Raw genomic sequence first — 21,735 nt, forward strand, 5'->3', positions numbered from 1 at the left:
TTGATTAGTCATGCTGAATATCTCCTGATGCAGGTCCTGATCCAATTCTTCTGGAAAGCTGACATTTTAGCGTGAAGAGGGCGGATGTTGTAAAGCCGGTTCGGATCAAAACCTGGACCTGTGAACACGAAGCACGTCACAGAACATCAGATTAAACCCTACGTGATGCCGTCGGCCTTTGTGTGGCCTTCCAGCGCTGGTGTTTCAGCGGTAGAGAGGTTGTGTGGCGTTATTTATGATGGTCCCAATTATTTTAAGACCTGGGGTCTGGATGTGGGACAGCTCCCTCCGGTTCCTCGGCTCTCTGTGATTAATGAGGGGCGCTCAGGAGTTAGTTAAGTTTGACACTCTTTCTCAAAGGCATAAAGATGGAGGGACCTCCCGTCTTGTTAGTCCTCTCCGACCTACGACTCTTTGTGTCGAAGGAACCGGGGGGGAGAGCTGACCCAGAATCTCAATTACCTGTGACTTTGTTGAGGTCTTAAAAGACCAGTTCCCTCTTTTTCGTCTGAGACTTTTCATCTGTCAGGAGGGTAACCTTCACCAGGTGGTGCAGGAACAGTGGGAATGTCGGCCCGTGGTCGTGGCCCTCGATCACGGCGGGACGCACCGGCCTGTGACCTTCCTGTATGTTGTTTTTTTTTTAAAGCAACTTTCCTTTTTCATTTGCATAATTTTAACGTTTCTTATTTCTTTAGCGCAGTGTTTTTATTCAATACAAAGCTACAGTCGGGCGTGGCTCCGCTCATGACAGATGCCAGAAATATAAACCTTATCCGACCTGTACACAGGTAAGGGCCTGAGGGGTTCTGCTGATTTACAAACTAAATATTGTTAATTTAACTGGAAGATTTGTGATTTTTATTGTGTGCAGACTCTTGATTTGTCAGGAAAGTGTTTCCATTCAAGTTTAAACGTACAGCTTTCTTCTGTCAAATGGCCAGCAGGGGGCGACGCCCCTGGTTTCAGAAAGAGTAAAATCTTCCTGATTCCTGCCCTTCCTTTTCCACCACTGATGAACCCCAAAAACCAAATCTTTTGGGGTCTCTTTTGCCACTTGCCTTCCCCCACCTCCTTCCTGTCGTTGAATCCACTTCAGCTTCTGGGAATTTCTCCCTTTCTCTGAACTTTTCTTCAAAGTCACAAAGTTCTGCCGTCACAGTCTCTTCAAGTTTGTGTTCTAATGCTCTGCTCGTCGTGGCCGCCTTTAAGGCTGGAGGCTTACAGATCGTTCATTTGTAGAGGGTTTGTGAGGGAGGACATGGAGGTAGTGGGTGTGCGGGGGCTGCTGCAGCGCTGAGGGCACTGATTTGTTGCTGGAGAGCTTTAATGAAGCCCTCAGTCGCCTCCCCATCGTCTTCTTAATAAACCGAAGTGTCTGTGTGTGTGTTTTCAATCGAGGCAAGTCTAGTAAAAAGATGCATTCTGTCTGATATGTCCTTCTTGGTGTCCCTACTGCCGACCTCCACCTTATATTTTACCTCCTTGACCTTCTTCGGCTTCTCCTGGAGCATCTGTTGCACTTCGAGCCCTGTCCCCAAAGCTCAGACCTGACCTCATCATACTTGACCTTCAGTAGGTCTCGTAGTCCGATGCAGAGCTCTCTTTGTCAGTTTTGCAAAACATGTCAAGAAGACGATTGCTCCTGTCGCACATCCTGTCGTTCTGCTTGACCTCGGGGTCGAGCTGAGTGTGTCCTTTCAGTTACACAACTCTGTGGTGAGGCTCCAGGTGAATTTCACAAAAACACGTCTGACACTGGAGGCAGAACTTTGCCGCCTTCAGTTTGCCCCAGGTGCAGATGTGGCAGACGTCCTCGTCATGCTTGGCAGCATATTCATTGGCGCTCGTCTCTTGCATTCCTCTAAAATGATCAGACGACTCTCTGATTGTGATGCCGGTTTTTACTGCAGTACCCTTGTGACACACACACACACACACACACACACACACACACACACACACACACACACGCACAAACTCTGCAACCTGGAAACAGAGCGACCCAGACGTTCCTTTGGTGCTCCATTTTAAACCGTCTTCCTCCCCTGTGGCAGTCAGGCCACCCCCCACGCCACTATGCTGAAAATCCAGTTTCAGACAAAGCTTAACCCTTTAGGTGTCTGACTCACAATAACAATAGAAGCATTGAAGTTGAAAGAACAATGTTGGAGGATTTAGTGACATCTAGTGGTGTAGTTGAAGATTGCGACTAACTGATTATCACTCTCCTGCAGGTTCTGTAAAAAAAATAATAATAAAAGAGTTTTGTTTGTCCATCCTGGGCGTCTGTAGCAACGGGTCCACACAAATAAAGGAAACTGAATGCAATTTTGATATTTAATAAGTGCCGTAAACAAGAAAATATTTTCAAAAATAGAAAAAGTACTATCTTAGCCCTTTACCAAAAGCTAACTTGGTTATCTTCATCGTGAATCTCAATAAAAATGGGTTTCATCTCATCCCTGTTCTTCAGAGGGGAACCATCCAAATTTAACCAAAGAGAAGCAGAACCAGATTAGCAGATTAATTTTATTTATTATTATTTTATTTTTTTAAATTTATCATTTGTCATTATTATTTGTCATTATTTATTTGATTGTAATGAATTCTTAATTTCCTGTTTGAATTTGAAGTTAGTTCTATATTTAACAAACAGGTCTTTCGATGTGAGACACCGTCATCCTGTTCTATGCAAATTCCATATGTAACAGTGTTATAAATAAAAAAATAAAAATATATATATTTATTATTTATTTATTTATTTTTAATGAACTTCCCCAAATTTTACATTTACGTTGTTTTTGGTTCCATGTTGTGGTTGTGTTTCGGTGGGGCAATTATTGGGGGTGCACACGCCCAGGCATCCTCATGCTGGAGGTCTGGAGAGAGGGGTGAGTCGCACTCGTCCAATGCTGCGGAAACTTTTTGTTAATATATTCTTCATTTTCATCGTTTTCTGCCAGTGGATGTGATTTTGTGGTACATAGTCGCTCACTTTCACACTCGCTATGTTTAAATATTATTTATTTATGTATTCGCGACGTAGTTTATGTTAATTAGTAGGCGCTAACCGCTCATTGCGTGTTGCAGACATGCCAGCGTTACCCCAGCTCTCACATGACCTGCCCCACCTTTTGTGTTTCAGGTATGTTTAACTGTTTAAACAGAAAAAGAAAAGCTGTAAAAATAAAAATGATGTTAAGTGTTTTACATGTTTGTATTTATTTATTTTTATTCTTTTGATTTGACCTACTGTTAATTTTAGTTGTGTTAAATGTCATTATTTTGTTGTTATGGCATCCTGGTGCTGGAGGTCTGGAGAGAGGGGCATGCCGGCGTTACCCCAGCTCTCACATGACGTGCCCCACCTTTTGTGTTTCAGAAAAATAAAAACACAACGGATCTGCTCCACGTCTCCTCCAATGCTTCGGCCATCTACAGTCATAGAGTTTCACCGTCATTATAAATGTAACCGGCCAGTCAGGGTCAGTTACACATGCAAAGACCACAGAAGAAGAAGCTTTGTTGTGATCCGTGTCTCCTCAGGCCACAGATTGAAGATAGAAGGGAAAGAAAGATGATGATGATGATGATGAAACAAAGAAGAGTCCACAAAGCACTGACAGGTACATGTTTTAATACTCAACCTTGACTCAGCACATTACACTGAGGAACAGCTGATGGGTTCCACACAGGTGGAGGAACCCTTTGACACAGCACTGCCCCCCCCCCCCCCCATCGTTCTGCCGCGGACACACATTAACCTACAGGATCTACATGATCACACATCAACTACCAGGAAGGACGGCGCTTGGTCGGGGTCGGGGTCTGGATCAGGATTAGGGTTATGTACAGGATTAGGACCACAGGAATTGTCCTTGTTGGAGAAATAACAGGTCACAAGATGTTTCACGACACAATGGGTTCACAGTACGTCAAAACACAAGTCCGCACACTTATGGCAACGGTATAAAAAAGAACCATCAGGGCCATAGATGGTGACCCTGAAGGGAACAGGGTGATGTCGCCCCCTTGTGGTTGGATTACAGACCTGGTCCGAGTACAGCAGAACAGAACACAACACACACACAATTCTCCCAGGAGTACTAGCTATCTATCTATTTATGCATTTATCTATCATCTATCTATCCATCCATCTAGAGCCATCTGCTAGAATCAGTAGAAAAAAGTAATTTACAGCTTCACAGCTTCCAATGGCTTCAAAGGAGATATTTGTCCTGGATGCTTTTTTGCAAGTTTTAGTTCACAAATACGACAAATCCTGTACACATCATATTCCTGCTGACTCAGTGAGTTCTAAGGCTTCCGTTTTACCCCTCTTTCCAGGTGGCGTCTGTTTCCATCTTTCCCTACGGGATGGAAAGACTCCATCAAGGCCAGCATCACGTCCACCAGACTGTCTCCATCAGGTTTTTGCTGGCTAATGCGGTACAATTGATCGGAAAAGAACGTGACGCCGACAAAAGATTAATGCTGATTTCACATTTATGATGATGGATTCTTCTTGCTTTGAGAGCCTGCTATTTGATTTTCATTTAAATTGATGGAAAACCAAAAGCTTCCTGGAAAGCAAGGGATACCTCTGAGAAGACCAGGAGGACAAAGAGAGACTTTACTGGGTCTGGTGTGATTTCTGCAGCCTTTAAACTTAAGTGCAGACATTGATTGGTAAGATATTGGAAAAATAACTTCATTAACAGTTAAATTATTGATTTATATTCAGATGTGAGCCACAAAATGTTTAAATACTGCGAGAAAAATCCCTCTGGTTTATATCTGCCTATTAGTCTGAACTGCTGTTATAAATATTAATGAGTCATTAATAATAATAAGGTTTATATAATTCTAAGAATAAGTTCTGTTTCTACTAAGCCAAGAGCAAAGATTTCCAACCCTAATCATTTTAAACCTGGTAGAGTTAACAGATTGTTGTATTGCTATTCCTGGGGCAACCTTGATGGAGATATTTTATTTGCGGGTTAGCGTGCTAACCTGTTAGCAGACAGATGCTAACTAACTTCTCAGAAATATCCCCTGAACACTGTTAATCTAACACTATCGTCCGTACAACACATGCCATGCTGGGTTTTTTTGTTTTCTTCAGGCCCTGATCTGCATGCCGGGCCCGAGCTAACCTAAACGGCGACCCATCGGCCGTCGTCGTCACGTAACAGGGCTGTGAAGCACCCACACACACTCTGCTCACACTGCTGCACAAACACACTCAAGATTCACAACACCAGGTTCAGATTAAAAATGAACACTCAGTTAAGTTACCCCACATCTCCCGTGGGCGGTCACATGGCACAGATGGTCAGCCAATGGCACGGCCTCTACTAGACCAGAGCTTGTGTGTTTGTGTTGCTATTCCTCTCGCGGTAAGCGTGTGTGTTAATATGCTGATTGTTGTGTGAATGATGAGTGTGTGTGTGTGTTTCTTTGACTTCGTTGATTTCGTTGACGTGCTGCTGGTCACGTGTGTGTTTGAGCTTGCCGTGTGCGTGGAGGTGTTTCTCTTGACTCTCTCCGTGCGTGTTCTCCTCAGGTTCTTTGTCAACATGTGTCACGTCTCCTCGCGTCTCCGTGTGTGTGTGCGCCTCCTCCGCCCGCGCGTCGATGACCTCGTCGATCCAGCTCCTGAAGCGAGCGACCCGGGTGTACAGCGAGGGCGAGGACGGGTCGCCGCAGCCGTGACCCCCGGCAACAACGCCGGCGAGGAACCATTGATTTGTCTCCCCCTGACACACCAGCCCGCCACCGGAGTTGCCTTGACAACTGTCGCCACGGAGAAGGCTGGTGTCTGGGGGACTGCCAGCGCACAGGGTACCATGGGTGGAGAAGCTGTCGCCGTAGCGCTTCTTGCATTGCCACGATGACATCAGAGGGACCCAGGATGCAAGGACTGAGTCTAAGAGAGAAGGTGGGTGTGGTCAGCGAAAGTCAGCTGATTATCAGCTGTTGGAATCACACAAGGAGCGTTCAACACCTCAACACACGTTTGAACCTTTTTTTGAGACTGGTGAGTTATGGGGAGACAAAACATACCTGGTCCGCTCCAGCCAGCAGTTACTATGACAACACAGGAAGACGGTGTAGTCCCTCCTGATGCTGTATCGGAAGAAGGAAGGCATGCCGCGTTGGTGTTGGGGTCAAAGGTGAGGCAGTGACCCTTGGTGCTGGGGAGCTTTAACAAAGCCAGATCGTGGCCTCCGCTCTGACCCTTGAACTTCCTGTGAACCACCACCCGTTCTGGGACGAGCGTCTGCTCTGATGACCCGACACGGACCACATAACTGGACAGGTCACCGCCAAACCTGTAGGGAGAGAGGGGGAGGTGGGTTTACGTTTGTGATTGAAGGGTGGTCTGGTCACACCAGCCTGCAGGGGGCGCCCTTACCTGCCGAAACAGGACGCGGACGTCAGGGCCCAGCAGGGGCTGATCAGAGTGCCGCTGCAGAGAGGCCCCTCCTCTTGAGACTGGAGCCAGACGGACACCTCCCACGGCCACATGGTCCTGACAACACATGAAACACCCCCGTCAGAACCCGGGAAGCACGTCCTGCAGCAGCTTTAACTGAACAGGAGTCGTCTGCAGGTAAAGGCGTCCAACAGGCATAGAAACGTATCGTCTGCATAAGCAGCAACACAACAGAAGCAGACGTGTGTGTGTGTGTGTGTGTGTGTGTGTGTGTGTGTGTGTGTGTGATTTAAGTATTTAAATTAAAGAGGAATTCTTCCATTTGCACATTAACAAAGACATAAAATAAATAGCCTGGAGTCATTACGGAGTCTGTTTTCACTTCTGAAAAGCTTCACTGCTCAAATCAACAACTATTATATATTCTTCTACTATTTAGTCAAATATTCCAACACTCCAGATGTGTTAAAGATATGTTTTTGCATTTGAATGTACTCATTAATGAGGGATTTAATTATTCCACATCATAAACCCCAAATGATTCTTTTATTGTGAACTGTATTATCGTGTTTTGTTTGTGTCGAGTATTCACACCTTTTAAAGTGTCGCTATGAGGCTGTGTTGGTGTTTATTTGAACTGTACATCCCACCTGAGCATGTTCTCCTCCCCTTGACTCTTCCTCTTGCCTTCCTCCGTCACCAGCTTCCTGAGCCCACAGCTCAGCTCCTCGGGTTTGGCCGGTAAGGCCGACTCCCGTGTGGAGACGTCGCACCTCACCCCCGCGTCCTGCCGACGTGTGCAGCCCTGGATGCTCTGCCCCAGGGAGGGACACTCCCCCAGGAACTCCTCCTTCCCAGTGCATCTCACCTGGTCCAGGTGGATGGGACCTTTTCCCGGACCGAACCCTCTGGACGCGACTGCACCTCCGCTGAGGAAGAGGAGAAATTAATTTTTTTTTTGATAATTACAACTTTTTGTCTGTTCATGCGCACAAAAAAAAAAAAATCAACCTGTGTCCGAGTTGTCTGCACACGACGGCTGCATTCAGGTTGTTCCAGCCCGAATCACAAATACTTCCCCAGTCGCCATGGAGATACACCTCGACTCGTCCCTCCTTTCTGTTACTGCCACCCACCAGACGCACCAGGGGACCTGACAGGAAAAAAATACCCCCGCCTCATTCATATTCATGCCATCACACAATCCAGCAGACATTAAGTTGACATAAATGTCATCTGCATCTTTATTCATCCTCCATTGTCGTCGTGACGACTCACGGGTCGACAGCAGAGATAAGACATCAGCATCGCTTTCTTCTCCCCGCTGTCGACATGTGAAAACATTTTCAGAAAGATTAACGGATAATCAGATCGATTGATCGATCTACCTGTGGAAGGAGCGATGACGGGCACGTCGTTGGATTCTTCTGTGGGTCGCCCCCGGCAACGGACGCCGACGTCCTCGCCGTGGGAGCAGTCGGTCCGGCCCCAGATCCCGTGCTGACAGTCCAGCAGGGACGTTTCGGATCCCTCGCAGCCAACGTCATCCAGGAGGATCAGGCCGACGCCCTCGCCGAACGTCCCGTCTGAGACGACCTCAGCGTGACCCCTGGAGGTCACATGACGTCGTTAGTTTTTCCACAAGCCGAAACTGATGATTCATTTGGAATGAATGCTGAATCGCATCATAAAATCCATCACCTGTAGCCCAGCTGTCTGCAGACCACCTCCGCATGCTGCTGGGACCACTGGTCGTCACACACCGTCCCCCAGTCTCCGTTGTGGAACACCTCGACCCGACCCTCCCAGGGACTGTCCCCCCCAACCAGACGCACCACCCCGTCTGAAACAGTTCCAGAAGATGGATGTTATAACGCGATTTAAGGCTCCAAAGGAGATCCTTTATGACAGCGTGAGTTTAAGACATTAACTTTAGTGCATTTCAGATTAATAATTGATCTTAAATCAATTTGAGCTCCTCCGAGCCAGCAGATGTGTTACTCTTCGTATCCCATAATTCCTGCTCCCATTTGTCCCAGAGAGGAAGTTGCTGCTTCATACCATCGTGATTTATTGATGTTAAGGGCCTATAAATAGCAGTTTTGTGTGTGTGTGTGTGTGTGTACCTGTATACGGGCTGCAGGAGACTCCAGCGTCCTCCATGTGGTCACAGTTGTGCTGCTCCCACTCGCTGTGCGGACACTGATCCAGGAACAGCTCATTTCCTGTGCACTTCACAGCATCCAGTAGGATCGGACCGGAACCCTGACCAAAGTGAGCCCAAGACCAGGCCTTGGCCACACCGCTGCAACACACACACACACACACACACGGTTTGTCTTGTGTTAATGACTTTTTAATTCAGAGATGGATCCAGAGGCAGGAATGTGGACTCTGTCAGAGAACAGAAAGAAACCTAGAAATCTATGAAGACATAAATAATCCAGATAAATGATCAATAGATGCTGTAGATCAATGGTGTCAAACTCATTTTTACCAAGGGCCACATCAGCATGACGGCTGTCCTCAAAGGGCCAGATGTAACTACTAAATGTAACTCAGTGTAATGTAAATGTAACTACTCCTTAATGTAGCTAATAAATGTAACTAAATGTAACTCAGTGTAATGTAACTAAATGTAACTACTCCTTAATGTAACTAATAAATGTAACTAAATGTAACTCAGTGTAATGTAACTAAATGTAACTACTCCTTAATGTTAAATAACTGAATTTCTGACTGATTCTAGTTCCAAACATTACAGTTAGACAGAAAAAACATGTTTGTTTGTTTCTCTGTTCTAACATAAATCCTTTTAATTTATCAGGTTATTAAACCCACAGAACTCCATCAATCAAGGATCAAACTATCAATAAAGAAAAATAACATCAGACACAAGTTAGGACGTTAACTTTGTTCACAATGTTTTAGTCAGTTAAATGGGATTAATTACTGCATTGTGGGAAATGTAGTTTTTGTTAAAGCACACTTTTGACCTATTTATTTTTAGACACTGACCTTTGATGCTCTGGCGAGCCACATTAAATGATGTGGAGGGCCACCTTTGGCCCCTGGGCCTTGAGTTTGACACATGTGCTGTAGAATCTTTTAGATTTGGATACTGGTTCACAACAATCTAATAAAAGCACGAGAACAAAAACACAGATGTTTGACACACATTCTGAGAAGCCGCTCAGGTGGGAAACTTATTTCTGCTCCATCTTCACGAGTCGACGCACCTGAGTGCAGCTGTGTGAGAAGTCGTGCGGCGCTTTTTAGAGCCATCTATTATTTAGACGCACAAACAGATGGTGAGATGTCCCACCGTGTTTCAGCACATGAAATGCAACCTTTTGTTGAACATGGAAGGAGATGTTTCCCTCCGCAGCCAGAACGTCATCGCTAAGAGTTTGTGTTTGGGATGTTCTTACGTCTGCAGCTGATCAAACACAATCCATCGAAAAAGAATTTTAACTCTCGTGCGTCTTTGTGATCCAAATGATGGACGTGTGTTTGGTTCGGTATTGAATTGAACTCAATTCTTATTTATCAAAAGAACTGCAAGACTGTGCTTTCCTTTCATTCAGAATGTCGTCCTCTTTATCTCTCCCCATCATTATGAACAGATTTGGTTCCAAATCTCTGGTTCAGCATGAACAATTATTCATCCTGAGCGCCGGCTCTACCCAGAAGACACCTGGATGCAGGGAAAAGTCACGTAGAGTTGCGTAAATTCCATGTGTTCATACCCGAAACCCAGCTGTCTGCACACCACCTCGGCATCTCTGTCGTCCCATTGGTCGTCGCAGATGGAGCCCCAGCGTCCCGCGTGAAACACCTCCACTCGACCTTCGAAGTCCTCCTCGCCTCCGACCAATCGCAGCGGAGGACCGCTGCCTGTGAGGGGATGGAGAAACACGCCTGAGGTGAGACGCGACTCACATTCTGTAAAATGCTCATCCTTAGCACGGCCTCCTGCAGAGGGAGCCAATCCCAGCTGGCCGTGGGAGAGAGGCGGGGTTTAAACACTCCAAGTCACACTGACCTTCTGGAGCTAAGCACACCACCGCCGCCTCGTTTCCATGGCTACAATCGCCGGTGACAAACGTCCTGCTCCGGCACTTGCTCAGGCTGTCTTCGTCACCACGGCAACCCAGCCGCTCATAGTGGAAGAGACCAGAGCCGGGGTCGAACTGCGAGTGCTGCAGAGCCGTGCCGATGTCGCTGTAGAAAGAGAACCATCAGCGATGAGACGGCGTGAAACACCAACGCCCAACCAGGACCCGAGCAGGGTTCCTCCTCACCCCAGACCCAGCTGCCTGCAGATCACACTGGCGTCTCTGTCCGACCAGTGGGCGTCACACACCGCCCCCCACTGGCCGTTCAGGTAGACCTCGACACGCCCGCTGCCACGAGACGAGCTGCCGACCAGACGCGCCGCACCTGCAACCACCAGAGGGTTCGGATGATAAATATTCACTCAACGCAAGCAGAATGAAATACTGATCAATATTAATAATAGAGATTATCAATAAATTCAGCCCAAGCCCAGTTTACCCCAGATGGGTGAGTGTCTAAAAATAAATACAGTAGGTCTAAGTGTGCTTTGACCAAAAACTACATTTCCCACAATGCAGTAATTAAACCCATTTTAACTTTGACAAAAACGTTTTGAACAAAGTTATTGACCCAACTTGTGTTTGATTTCATAACCTAACTAACTTAGATAACATTAAGTTACATTTAGTTACATTCATAAGTTACATCTGGGCCTTTGATGTGCTGATGCGGCCCTCGGTGAACATGAGTTTGACGCCCCTGCCCTGCGTTCTTACCCTGGTGGCAGTCGCAGTAGGCCCAGCCGATGGCTCCGGAGTTCTGCCTGAAGAAGCACCAGGGGTTGGACTCCCGGTCCGGGTTCCTGCAGTAGCTGTGGTCGCCAAGCCCCCGCCCCGGGTACTGCATAACATAGTCCGGAAACTCTGTCCACTTCAAACAGGGGGCGCCAGAGTCCGTCTGAGACACGGTTCCGTTGTAGTACCCCAACTCTGTGAATCCCTCGGAGCAGGACAGAGGAACTGCACACAAAAGAAGAGGGAGGAAGGGTGAGGAGGAGGAGGGAGACGGAGACGTTCTAGATGAAAGGAGGATGATGCGGGTCAAACGGGACAAAAGTGGAGAAGAGGGAGCGAAATGGTGAAAGTTTGAGGGAAGTGAAAGGAAAGACAAGCGGCGTTGCTCTGATTTAACTCACATTATCCCCGTGTCTGTATTTCATCCCACCATAAAGGCTGACATCGCCAAACGCCCCAGCAGGAGCAGGTTTAATGCATTTACCCCCGCTGATCTGAGGACCATAACCTTAAATTGGCATTACTTAACAGGACGGTGACTGGACACTTCCAGAAAGGTTCTCTGAGAAGGAGGGATGTAAAAGCGAAGCTTACCGACAGACTGAGGGAGAAACGCTGACATCAAAGTGGAGAAAAATGAGGTCAGAAAATACACAGAGGGCCCCATCCTGGAGCCTATTAGACGCTTACGTCACATATTAATCAAAAGGAAGTGCACTCAGAGGATTTGGAAAGGCGCAACTCATTATTTGGCTCCATTTGAGAAGCTCTGTTTGAAAATTGGCTTTCCATCTCGATTCAGGGCAGGTCGAGTGGTTATTCTCCATACATGAGGTTTGATCAGGCAGGGGATAATCCGAAGCTTAAATAAAAGACAGGGATTACTTGGATCTGAAACATGCCTGTGGCCTTCATCAAGTGTTGATTAACTGTTAAATATGATGCATTAGTTCTGAGCCACATGTGTCAAACCCAAGGCCCGGGGGCCAAATGTGGCCCTCCATTTATTGTGGCCCGCAAGAGCATAAAAGGTCAGAGTGTCTAAAAATAAATAGGTCAAAAGTGTGCTTTGATCAAAAACTACATTTCCCACAATGCAATAATTCGGCCCATTTTAACTCTGACAAAAACATTTTGAACAAAATGAATGTCCTAACTTGTGTTTGATTTCATGACCTGACAAATTAAAAGAAATTCATGTTATAACAGAGCAACAAGCTTTCTGTGCACACACCGGAGCTGTAGGGGCTTTAAATCACGATTAATGGCGGAGGTGCTTCTGCAACCATCAGCCTTATCTCTTCAATACACTCGGCCTGGCCGTCCTTGGGTGTTATCTGTGCATTAAAATACACACACACACACACACATGCATACACGCACACACATTCTGCATGGTGATGGAGACAGTAGCTCGCATTAAATTACATTCAGATGCAGGGACGCTCAGACGCTGGATCCAGTTTGGAGGAAGATTCTTCTTTAAAATCTCGGATCAAACTGATGATTGTCGGTTTTTTTGAATAAAAAAAAAAAAAAACATGATTTAAAACCGTTCTGTCAAGGTAAAAAGTACATTATTATTATTATTAGTAGTAGTAGTAGTAGTAGTATTTATCTTTTTTTTTTTTTTTTCTCCTTTGATATTTCATTCATCTCAACATTCAATACACTCAGGCTGCCGTCCTCGGGTGTTATCTGTGCAGTACAATACACACACACACACATGCACAGACATTGTGTGTGGTGCTGGAGACAGTAACACATTAAAACATTTTCAGACGCAGAGACGCTCAGACACTGGTGATGTCCAAGCAAACCTTGGTTTTCGAACACTTTAGACATGAACAAATTGGAATTCGACCAGAAAATTCAGAATTTTTTTGTCTTAGAAGTCGAACAAAATTTGGACGCAGTAACATCCATCCTCCTCCTCCTCTCCCTCTGCCAACTTGTTCTGATACCAGACTTGCTCATCCGTAATCTGCGTGGTGAATGATCAGCGGAACGAAATAAGTTTTTCTCCTCTTTACTGAACTGGAGCCCGCTACACTAACCCGAACACTCCATTGAACACAGGCACGTATGTCTCACTCCATAAGACAAGAGAATTATATTTACATGTAATGACTTCCGGGTACAACAGGAAGTCCCAAAATAAGAGCGTCACAGGATCAGACCTAACACAGCTGCTCACCACCACAAAGGTAAAAATTCTATCTTTATTATTCTTATGCTTTAACTGTAATGTCATTTTTATTTTAGTTTACTGTATTCAATAATTTTTCATTTGCGTTCCATTGCCTGTGCTACGAGTTACGGTACCGTAAACTTCTGTCCCAAAGACGACGGTAACTCGTACCTTAGGCTAACCTGATTACATCAATGTTTTTTTTTCTTTGTTTCTTTCTCATGTTTGCTTTTATTTTACATTTCTTTGATATGTTTCACTACTATACAATTTGATATAGAAATGACAGTATGAATTAACATAGTACGCGGATACAGCGGCAGAAAATGGATGGATAGTAAGTTGAAAAAAGGTAGTTTTGTAGCGTCTTGGAACGGATAAGATCATTTACGTTATTTGTAATGGGGAAAAATGTATTTGGAATTTGAACAAATCGGTATTCAAACAGCCTTCCAGCACGAATTATGGTCGGAAACCGAGGTTTGCTTTTAAATGGAAACTGATCAAAGGTAGAAATCTCTTGTCAACACACTCACAACCACGCCTCACTAATATCCAGCCCAGCAGGGAACCTGTCCCTCTAACGTGACAAAAAGAAAGTTAAAGTAAAGTTACTTCCTGATAAACAACCTTCCTCTCTTCAGCCATTTCTAGTCCTTTCCAGACCGGTTCCAGCAGGCACCAACTTGTCTTTCCTGAACCAGATTGTCACGGAATCACAAAGTAAGAGATGTGTTTCATTCATCTGTCTCCTCTTCCAGTCTTTTGTTGTTGCTGCTCTCTCCACTGATGGAGTAATCTAATCCATTTGGTGGTCAATGTCTCATGATTATTAGGCTTTCCACTGTTGTCATGGAAATGTTGATATTTTATTTCTCTGAATGTGTTTTGAGGATCATATAAATGGTGGTTAACATCCAAATGAGATATGTGGACTGTCACACAAAAACCTCTTCCTGATCCCAGCCATTAATTGTGGCCTGTTGTGAAGACTTCCACCAGCTCGCCCTGCCTGTCGCCTCCTAGCGTTCACAGCTGGAGATGAAACACAGTCACGGGTAGTTTAGCGAAAGCTTTGGCGCTGTAGCAGACAGGAAGTGTGTTTGGTAGTGTTGGTGCCAACGCAAAGTTTGGATATGAATACAAGGAAACCTACAAGAGCTTTTTAAATTTTAATGTCCTGATGGAGAGTTTTCCTCAAAGAAACGAAGAACCAATGGACTCACAAGTGAAAATGAATACTCTTGCAAGGTTATCGTTTGCGTGCTTCCTTGTGTCTTTGACGCACATTTTTTGACAGGGAGACACGATCATCAGTCAGTCATCAGTTTTAAATGCACTTCCTTCCAACAGAAATATTCACATTTTTTCCATTTCTCCACTCAAATTTCGAACCCGAAAAATCATTATGTTTTGAACTTGCGTGAGTTTCTCGTGCGAGTTTCTGCACTACTTTCTTGAGGTAAAATGAACTCTGCTCTGGGTTATTTATTAACCATGTGAATCCAGCATATATCAGAGCATGATGGTTTTCCATCTTGCTCTCATTGATGTCAGATTTTTTGGTCTTTACAATACAGTACATAAAATAACATTTTAACGTTTGCTTTCAGTAATGGCCTCCAGCAGCAGCCTCGTATCCGAGGACCAGTTCGTCTGTCCCATCTGCCTGGATTTGTTCACTCAGCCGGTTTCCACCCCATGCGGACACAACTTCTGCAAGATCTGCATCATGTCCTACTGGGATGACACCCCGATCTGTCAGTGTCCTGCCTGCAAAAAGGTGTTTGAAACTAGACCGTGTCTCGAGGTAAACACTTTAATTTCAGGTCTTGCATTAGTGGTCATGTTGCGTCAAGTGCAAGATGCTCAAACCGGGGGTTCAGACCAACAGGAGGCCAGCTGCAGCGGAAGGGTTCAAGACACGATCTGCAAGGATCATAACAGACAGCTGGATTTGTTCTGCAGAAATGAGAAGGTCCTGCTGTGCAAAGTTTGCACTAACTCACACCACGTAAACCATGATGTCACGTCTGTGCAGAAAGCATTCCTACAGATGAGGCCTCTGCTGGAGGAAGTAGAAGCCACAGCAAAGAAGATGATCCAAGAGAGGCAGCAGAAGATACAAGCTGTGAAGGAGATGGTCAAACAAAGTCGAACAGAAGCAGAGAATGCAGTATCAAGCAGCGTTCTGGACTTGAATGCAGCGATGGTCAAGTTCCAGAAGGAAGTGGAGGTGATGGAAGAGAAGCAGAAAGCAGCAGAAGAACACGCAGATAGGTGGATAGATAGCGTGGAGCAGGAGATCGACGAGCTGCAGACGACCACGACAAAGCTGAAGAAGCTTAAAGACACTAAAGATCAGCTTTCTTTCATCCAGAGCTTCCCACACCAATCCCTTCTACCCCCCATGATGGACCTGTCCACATTCAGGTTTGACAAAAATGAGGACATTGCCGGTGTGAAGGAATCCCTCAATAAATTAATGTCTCAAATGCAAAAGCTGCTGACAGAAACAAGAATGGAAGTGAAGCAGTTTTCTGATGGCGCCGCCTCGTCAAACAATATGAGGCTGAAACAAGCACTGCTGTATGAAAAAGACATCAGGCTGGATCCTGACACAGCTCACCGTCTGCTCGTCGTGTCTAGTGATGGGAAAAAGGTGCATTACAGCATGAATTTCATTCGACAGCGGAACCAAATCCTGAACCCAAACAGATTTACAGATCAATTGGCAGTTCTAGGAGACACAGGCTTCAGATCAGGAAAGTTCTACTTTGCGGTGTTTGTGGGTAAAAAGACCAAGTGGTGTCTGGGCGTGGCCACGGCATCCATCCAGAGGAAAGGGCCAATCGATAGGAAGCCTGGTAGTGGAATCTGGGCCATCTTGTTCCTAAAAGATAAGTTTGAAACTTCCTTTTTTCCACATGTGCTGATCCACTGGGGAAGAGTAGAGACAGTCGGCGTGTTTGTGGATTATAATGAAGGCAAAATATCTTTCTATGATGTCCAGAACGCAACTCTAATTTACTCCTTTACGAAGTGTTTGTTCACCGAAGAACTCTATCCATACTTGAATCTCTATCATCATCAATACGATCCAAACCTTGATCCAATGGTTATAGCTCCTGCCGACTACAATTATGATAATAGTAGAAGGCGTTGAATGGAGACATAGTTTGTAGGTTTTTCACCACAAAAGAGTTAAATGATTGATAGGAACCATGTTTTTGGGTCAAGTTTCTGTCTGGAAGGATTAAGTGACGCTAACGCTGAACTCTGAATGTTTTGCTAGATGATGTTAACTATTGGTGGATTAACTCAGAAACTTCATGTAATTATAACCGAGTAATCAAACATAAAGGGGCGTGTCTGACTTTTGATGAGCAGGAAGTGACATCAGCGTGTCATTGACGTCAGCGTGGTGGAACACCTCAGTGGATTAAAGCTGGGTTTAACCTCTACACCCCCCAGGAGAAAATTCATTCAGAGGTAGAGATGTTAACGTTACATTACGGTACTACAGGATTTTATTATTATGGGTTGTTTTTATGTCCTGAAATTGTGTCTGGAATAGTCAGTAGAACCTTCTTAGAGTAGTAATGACATTACATTATTATTTAGAGTAGTAATGACATTTGAATGACCTGAAATGGCCATTGTCACTGTTTGAATAAAATAAATAAAAAACATGATTTAAAACCGTTCTGTCGGGATAAAAAGCACACTATTATTTTCATAAGTAGTATTATTATTATGAATATTAATGTTATTATCATTTTTTTTATTTTTCTCCTCTCTGATATTTTATTCATCTCAACATTTGCAGCCTTCACACACACAAACACACGACACACTCGCCTCCCATCGCCATGGGAACGCTCAGTCTCCTTGTTCCCATAATCCATTTCCCAGCCACAATGAGTGTTTGACACGGTTTGCTGTATGTGTGTGTGTGGGGGGGGGGTTGAGCAGAAACACACACATTCTAATAAATGTACAGCTTTTTTAGTTTTGAAACAACAAAGAGGACCAACGCTGCACCAGACACACATCATGTGTTTCTCTTGTCGTGACCCCCCCCCCCCAGCTTCTCATCATTTTCATGGAGCCTCCAGGTTTCCTGGAGTCGTTGCTGGTGCAGATGGAGGAGAGGTGCGTTTGGAAATGTGTGTGCCTCTAAAAGCAGAACCCAACCCCCCATCTTGGCATCCACTCCCCTCAGAGAAACAAGGACAGCCACATGCGGAGGGGTGGAGGCAAAAGGAAGGGGTAAGGAGGGTAGAAAAAAGACAAAGAGTGGGTGAGTGAGAATGTGGGAAAAACTGGAGAGAATACAGAACAGATGGGAGGAGGAAGAGGAGGAGGAGGAAGGATGGAGAGGTGCTCCTGTCGTTTACCTGAGCTCTGCACCTCGTTTAAGTAGCTGTCCTCAGACACCACCTGCAGACACAGAGAAGGATTTTCATTGGTCGGCATTCAAAACAAAAACAGAATTTCCGAGAGCAGCAAAACAAAAGTGGTGGGGTGCACCCCGGATGAGACGCCAGCTCATCGCGGGGTTCATTGAAAAGTCTTGATTAAAAAAAGATTCATGAAACTGTATCCCCCAGGTTGCACCTCTGCTCTGCGGTGGGGGTGGGGGGCGGAGCTCCCCCATAGAGGTCAGCTGGTTGTCTCCACCCACGCGAACATGCAAATCAAATCACACGCTGCCCAGAGGCCGAGGCGAGGGCCAGGTGACCTGTGGCGGAGAACACGCATTCCTGCGTCTCCGGATGTGTGGATCACACGACTCGGTGATGGAACCAGTCAGTTGTGATGCTGCTCCAGCTGCATCCATGGCAACGGACGGATAAACAAGCGAGGGAGGAAGATAACCCTGCAGTTTATGACAAATTTGATCATTGATGCTGACGTGTACCGGCTGCAGACGGACGCTTGATTGATTATAAGCAGATTGTTGAGGAACGTTTTCAGGATTGATCACTTTCAGACATGATAATTGTTTTTTATTGTCTCCACTCTCAACGTGTTTGAAGGCTTTAATGATTTTACTCACATGTGTCAAACTCAAGACCCCGGGGGGGCCAAATGTGTCCCTCCACATCACTTTGGCCCCCGAGAGGATAAAAGGTAAGAATGTCTAAAAATAAATTGCTCAAAAGTGTGCTTTAACAAAAACTACATTTCCCACAATGCAGTAATTCAGCCCATTTTAACTTTGACGAAAACGTGAACAAAGTTAACGTCCTAACTTGTGTCTGATGTTATTTTTCTTTATTCATTGATAGTTTGATTGTGGGGGTATGGATGGATGTTCTGTTGCGATCGGCCCAATCAGAGACAGGCTTGGGGTGGGGGGCGTGGCTTCAACAGGAAGCAGGTGTTTGGACGCCCAGGTGTGCGGTGAGGTTTCTGCTGTGTATAGAACGGTAGCTTAGCTACTTAGCTTCACTGTCCAGATAGTAAATCACTGATATCTGGGAGGGGGGGTTGTCATCATGTCGTCACAGGTGTGGGGGTAAAAAGCTCCAGGATGAAGGAACTGATTGTGCAAAAACATGATGCAGTCGCTTCTGCTGGAAACTGAAGCTACAGTCATGTAAGAGACAGACTGTCCTTTCCCTGCATGTTTGCATGTGGACACCTTTTTTTTTGTTTGTTTGTTCTGCTGACAAAACATGGACAAACCAATTTTTATTATTTATTTTACTGTATTCAGGTCCGTTTAATGAAGTCACAATGAGACAAGACTCCTCTGCAGCGTTCTGCTGGTGGCATTCCTGGATCTCATTAAATCTAACATCACTCCGCTAATGACTTCTACATGACTGGCATGCGGCACACGGTGGGGACCTGAACGCATCATGATTAATGGACTCATTGGATGTTTAGTGGCCGCGCAGATGGCATGAAAATAAGAACTCAGAATAAAGATTAGTGTGAAAAACCTCCAGAAAAGCAAGGAAGCGGAACATTTAATCATCTGTACGTTTATCTTAATATTTAACATTGTAGTTATGACGGTTTTCTGTTTCATTTGCGTGTTTTTAGTCTTGTTGTTGTTGTTTTTATTATCTTTTTCACATCTTTGCATGCGTCGCATTTAAACTGAAGCCGTTTAAAATGTAGTGAAGATGATCGCTTGCTTTCAGATGTGTCACTAAGATTTAAAAAACACACAGAATCACGTCACGTGGTCACACACACACACACACACACACACACACACACACGCACACGCACGCACACCAAATTAATAATGTGTGTTCGGGTAACATGATTACACTGAAGGTGGGGGCTCCTAAATCAAACCCTCCCCAGGGCCCCATCGAGATCACGCGTGTGCGCCAGTGCGCGTGCGTGGGGCAACATTATGTCCGTGTAATTAAGCCCCGTGCGCGTCCCCGTTAATTACCCCCAGAAAGGCAGACTCCAGACGCGCGTCGCGCCGCGGAGCCCGTGGACGTGGGAATAAATCACGGGCACGAGCCAGGCTGAAACGCTTCCGTGCACGCGGGCTTATCGATCCGCTCATCGGTGATCGGATGATCAGGTTTCCCGTGTAAAATGCGGCTCAGGTCATCAGAGCGTGACCGTCAGGGGGCGCGGCTCAAGAGCAAATTCAGGCCACGTTGCAAAATCAACCCCATCATCATCATCATCATCATCATCATCATCATCATCATCATCATCATCACCATCAGCGTAGGACACCTACCTCCGCGCACAGCGGCATCCAGAGGCAGGCGGCTCCGATCAAGCGCAACATTTCCCGGCTGGTTAGAGCCATCCTTCCCGCCCGGTGCGTTCTTGTCATCGCTCCTCCACTCCCATCCCTGAGTCCGACCTGTCCGCGGTGCGGGCGGCGCGGTGGACGGGGGCTGCGCGCACAAAAGAGAGGGTGCGGCACTCTGCGCGATCCACGAGGGGGGAAACACAGCCAGATCCGATCCAACGTGAAATAGAGTGGAGCTGCAAGAACTCTCTCTCTCTCTCTCTCTCTCTCTCTCTCTCTCTCTCTCTCTCTCTCTCTCTCTCTCTCTCTCTCTCTCTCTCTCTCTCTCTCTCTCTCTCTCTCTCTCTCTCTCTCTCTCTCTCTCTCTCTCTCTCTCTCTCTCTCTCTCTCTCTGTCAGCTGATTCATCATTAAAAGATGAATTGTTAAATTTGACTTGTAAATGACCCCCTCGTCTTATGAATGAACCTACACACACACACACACACACACACACACACACACACACACACACACGATGGGTTTGTTTTCACCTGAGGTAACAAAGGAATGAAAGGATGAAAATAAAAAAACCACAGGAAGTAGCCGAATGTATAGAATCAGGAATAAAGATGGAGTCCAAGATATGTTTGAAATATAAAAATGTGTGTGTGTGTGTGTGTGTGTGTGTGTGTGTGTGTGTGTGTGTGTGTGTGTGTGTGTGTGTGTGTGTGTGTGTGTGTTTCTGTGTTTGGTTGTGTGTGTTTTTGTGTGTGCCCCCCTGTATATGTGTGTGTTTTTATAGGGGACAATATCAACCGTTATTTTATTCCATTATTTTATTCCATTATTTTATTCCATTATTTTATCCAGCTCTTTCTTGCTCCTTTTTCTTTTTATAGAAGTGCCGTTCCCCTCTACATTTTCCTCATTTTCTTAACTCTTCTTCTCCCCCTCCAAATTTTAATCGACCAATTAATTTTAATTCTTTTAAGCTTTTGTTTTTATCAGTGATATTTTAAGGTGAACCGACTCCTGTTCCAGCGCACTTCCTCATCTCTTTTAAGGAACTATGTTCATTTTACCCAACCCAATGCTCTGTGAGCCAGACGTAAGGTTGTCTAAGATTGTTTGATAATCAGCTTTGTTCAACCTGCTCTGTAGGAAAATAAATCTTTTAGAAATTGTAAAGGAATAGCACCATCATGGTTTTTCTTTATTCCTCCGGAAGCATGATATATTAAGAAAATGTGTGATGAGAAAGGAGTTGCTGGGGTTTTTCTTAACATTTACTAGCCATAAATAGAACCATGTAAAGGAGAGTCTGCAGTCTGCTCTCAGTATTTAAATCAACTGCAGAAAAAACTGCTAAATATGTTCCAGAGATATTCCCAGCTACATTTTAATCAGCTTTGTGTCGAACAATCAAAAGCAAAAAAAAAAAAAAAAACTGGCCGCAAAGTTAAATCCACACTGATTTTGGCTGATGCCAACAAAAACTCTTCCAAACAGTCAGGAAACATGCATTT

At 45.3% G+C, this 21,735-nt stretch overlaps 2 protein-coding genes and 1 long non-coding RNA gene across 6 annotated transcripts; 2 read left to right on the forward strand and 1 right to left on the reverse strand.

Moving 5' to 3' along the window:
- Positions 1-5,360: 5,360 nt before the first annotated feature.
- LOC137588124 (neurotrypsin-like) lies at positions 5,361-20,435 on the reverse strand. Its single transcript, XM_068304962.1, has 14 exons — positions 20,211-20,435; positions 17,887-17,929; positions 11,278-11,520; positions 10,747-10,885; positions 10,488-10,666; positions 10,192-10,339; positions 8,569-8,747; positions 8,144-8,285; positions 7,831-8,051; positions 7,454-7,595; positions 7,093-7,371; positions 6,422-6,538; positions 6,070-6,338; positions 5,361-5,932 (listed from the first exon to the last, which is right to left on the reverse strand). Exons 1-14 carry the CDS (start codon positions 20,307-20,309, stop codon positions 5,361-5,363), a joined length of 2,772 nt encoding a protein of 923 aa, XP_068161063.1. The 5' UTR covers positions 20,310-20,435.
- Positions 8,151-10,201, forward strand: LOC137588133 (uncharacterized). Its single transcript, XR_011034024.1, has 3 exons — positions 8,151-8,354; positions 8,586-8,716; positions 10,069-10,201. It is a non-coding gene; the product is annotated as an uncharacterized lncRNA (long non-coding RNA).
- On the forward strand, positions 10,260-19,439 carry LOC137588130 (E3 ubiquitin-protein ligase TRIM39-like). Of its 4 annotated transcripts, none has more exons than XM_068304980.1 (6): positions 10,260-10,368; positions 11,827-11,936; positions 14,131-14,209; positions 15,100-18,622; positions 18,781-19,091; positions 19,212-19,439. In XM_068304980.1, exon 4 carries the CDS (start codon positions 15,102-15,104, stop codon positions 16,650-16,652), a length of 1,551 nt encoding a protein of 516 aa, XP_068161081.1. In that variant the 5' UTR covers positions 10,260-10,368; positions 11,827-11,936; positions 14,131-14,209; positions 15,100-15,101; the 3' UTR covers positions 16,653-18,622; positions 18,781-19,091; positions 19,212-19,439. The 4 variants fall into 4 exon arrangements, with proteins under 4 accessions (XP_068161081.1, XP_068161082.1, XP_068161084.1 ...); XM_068304983.1 differs by lacking the exon at positions 10,260-10,368 and having other exon boundaries at positions 11,530-11,936; positions 18,781-18,888; positions 19,003-19,091; XM_068304982.1 differs by lacking the exon at positions 10,260-10,368 and having other exon boundaries at positions 11,530-11,936; positions 15,100-17,758; positions 18,100-18,622.
- Positions 20,436-21,735: the final 1,300 nt, after the last annotated feature.

The sequence above is a fragment of the Antennarius striatus genome, chromosome 21 (genome assembly GCF_040054535.1).
Source record: "Antennarius striatus isolate MH-2024 chromosome 21, ASM4005453v1, whole genome shotgun sequence".
NCBI lineage: Eukaryota > Metazoa > Chordata > Actinopteri > Lophiiformes > Antennariidae > Antennarius > Antennarius striatus.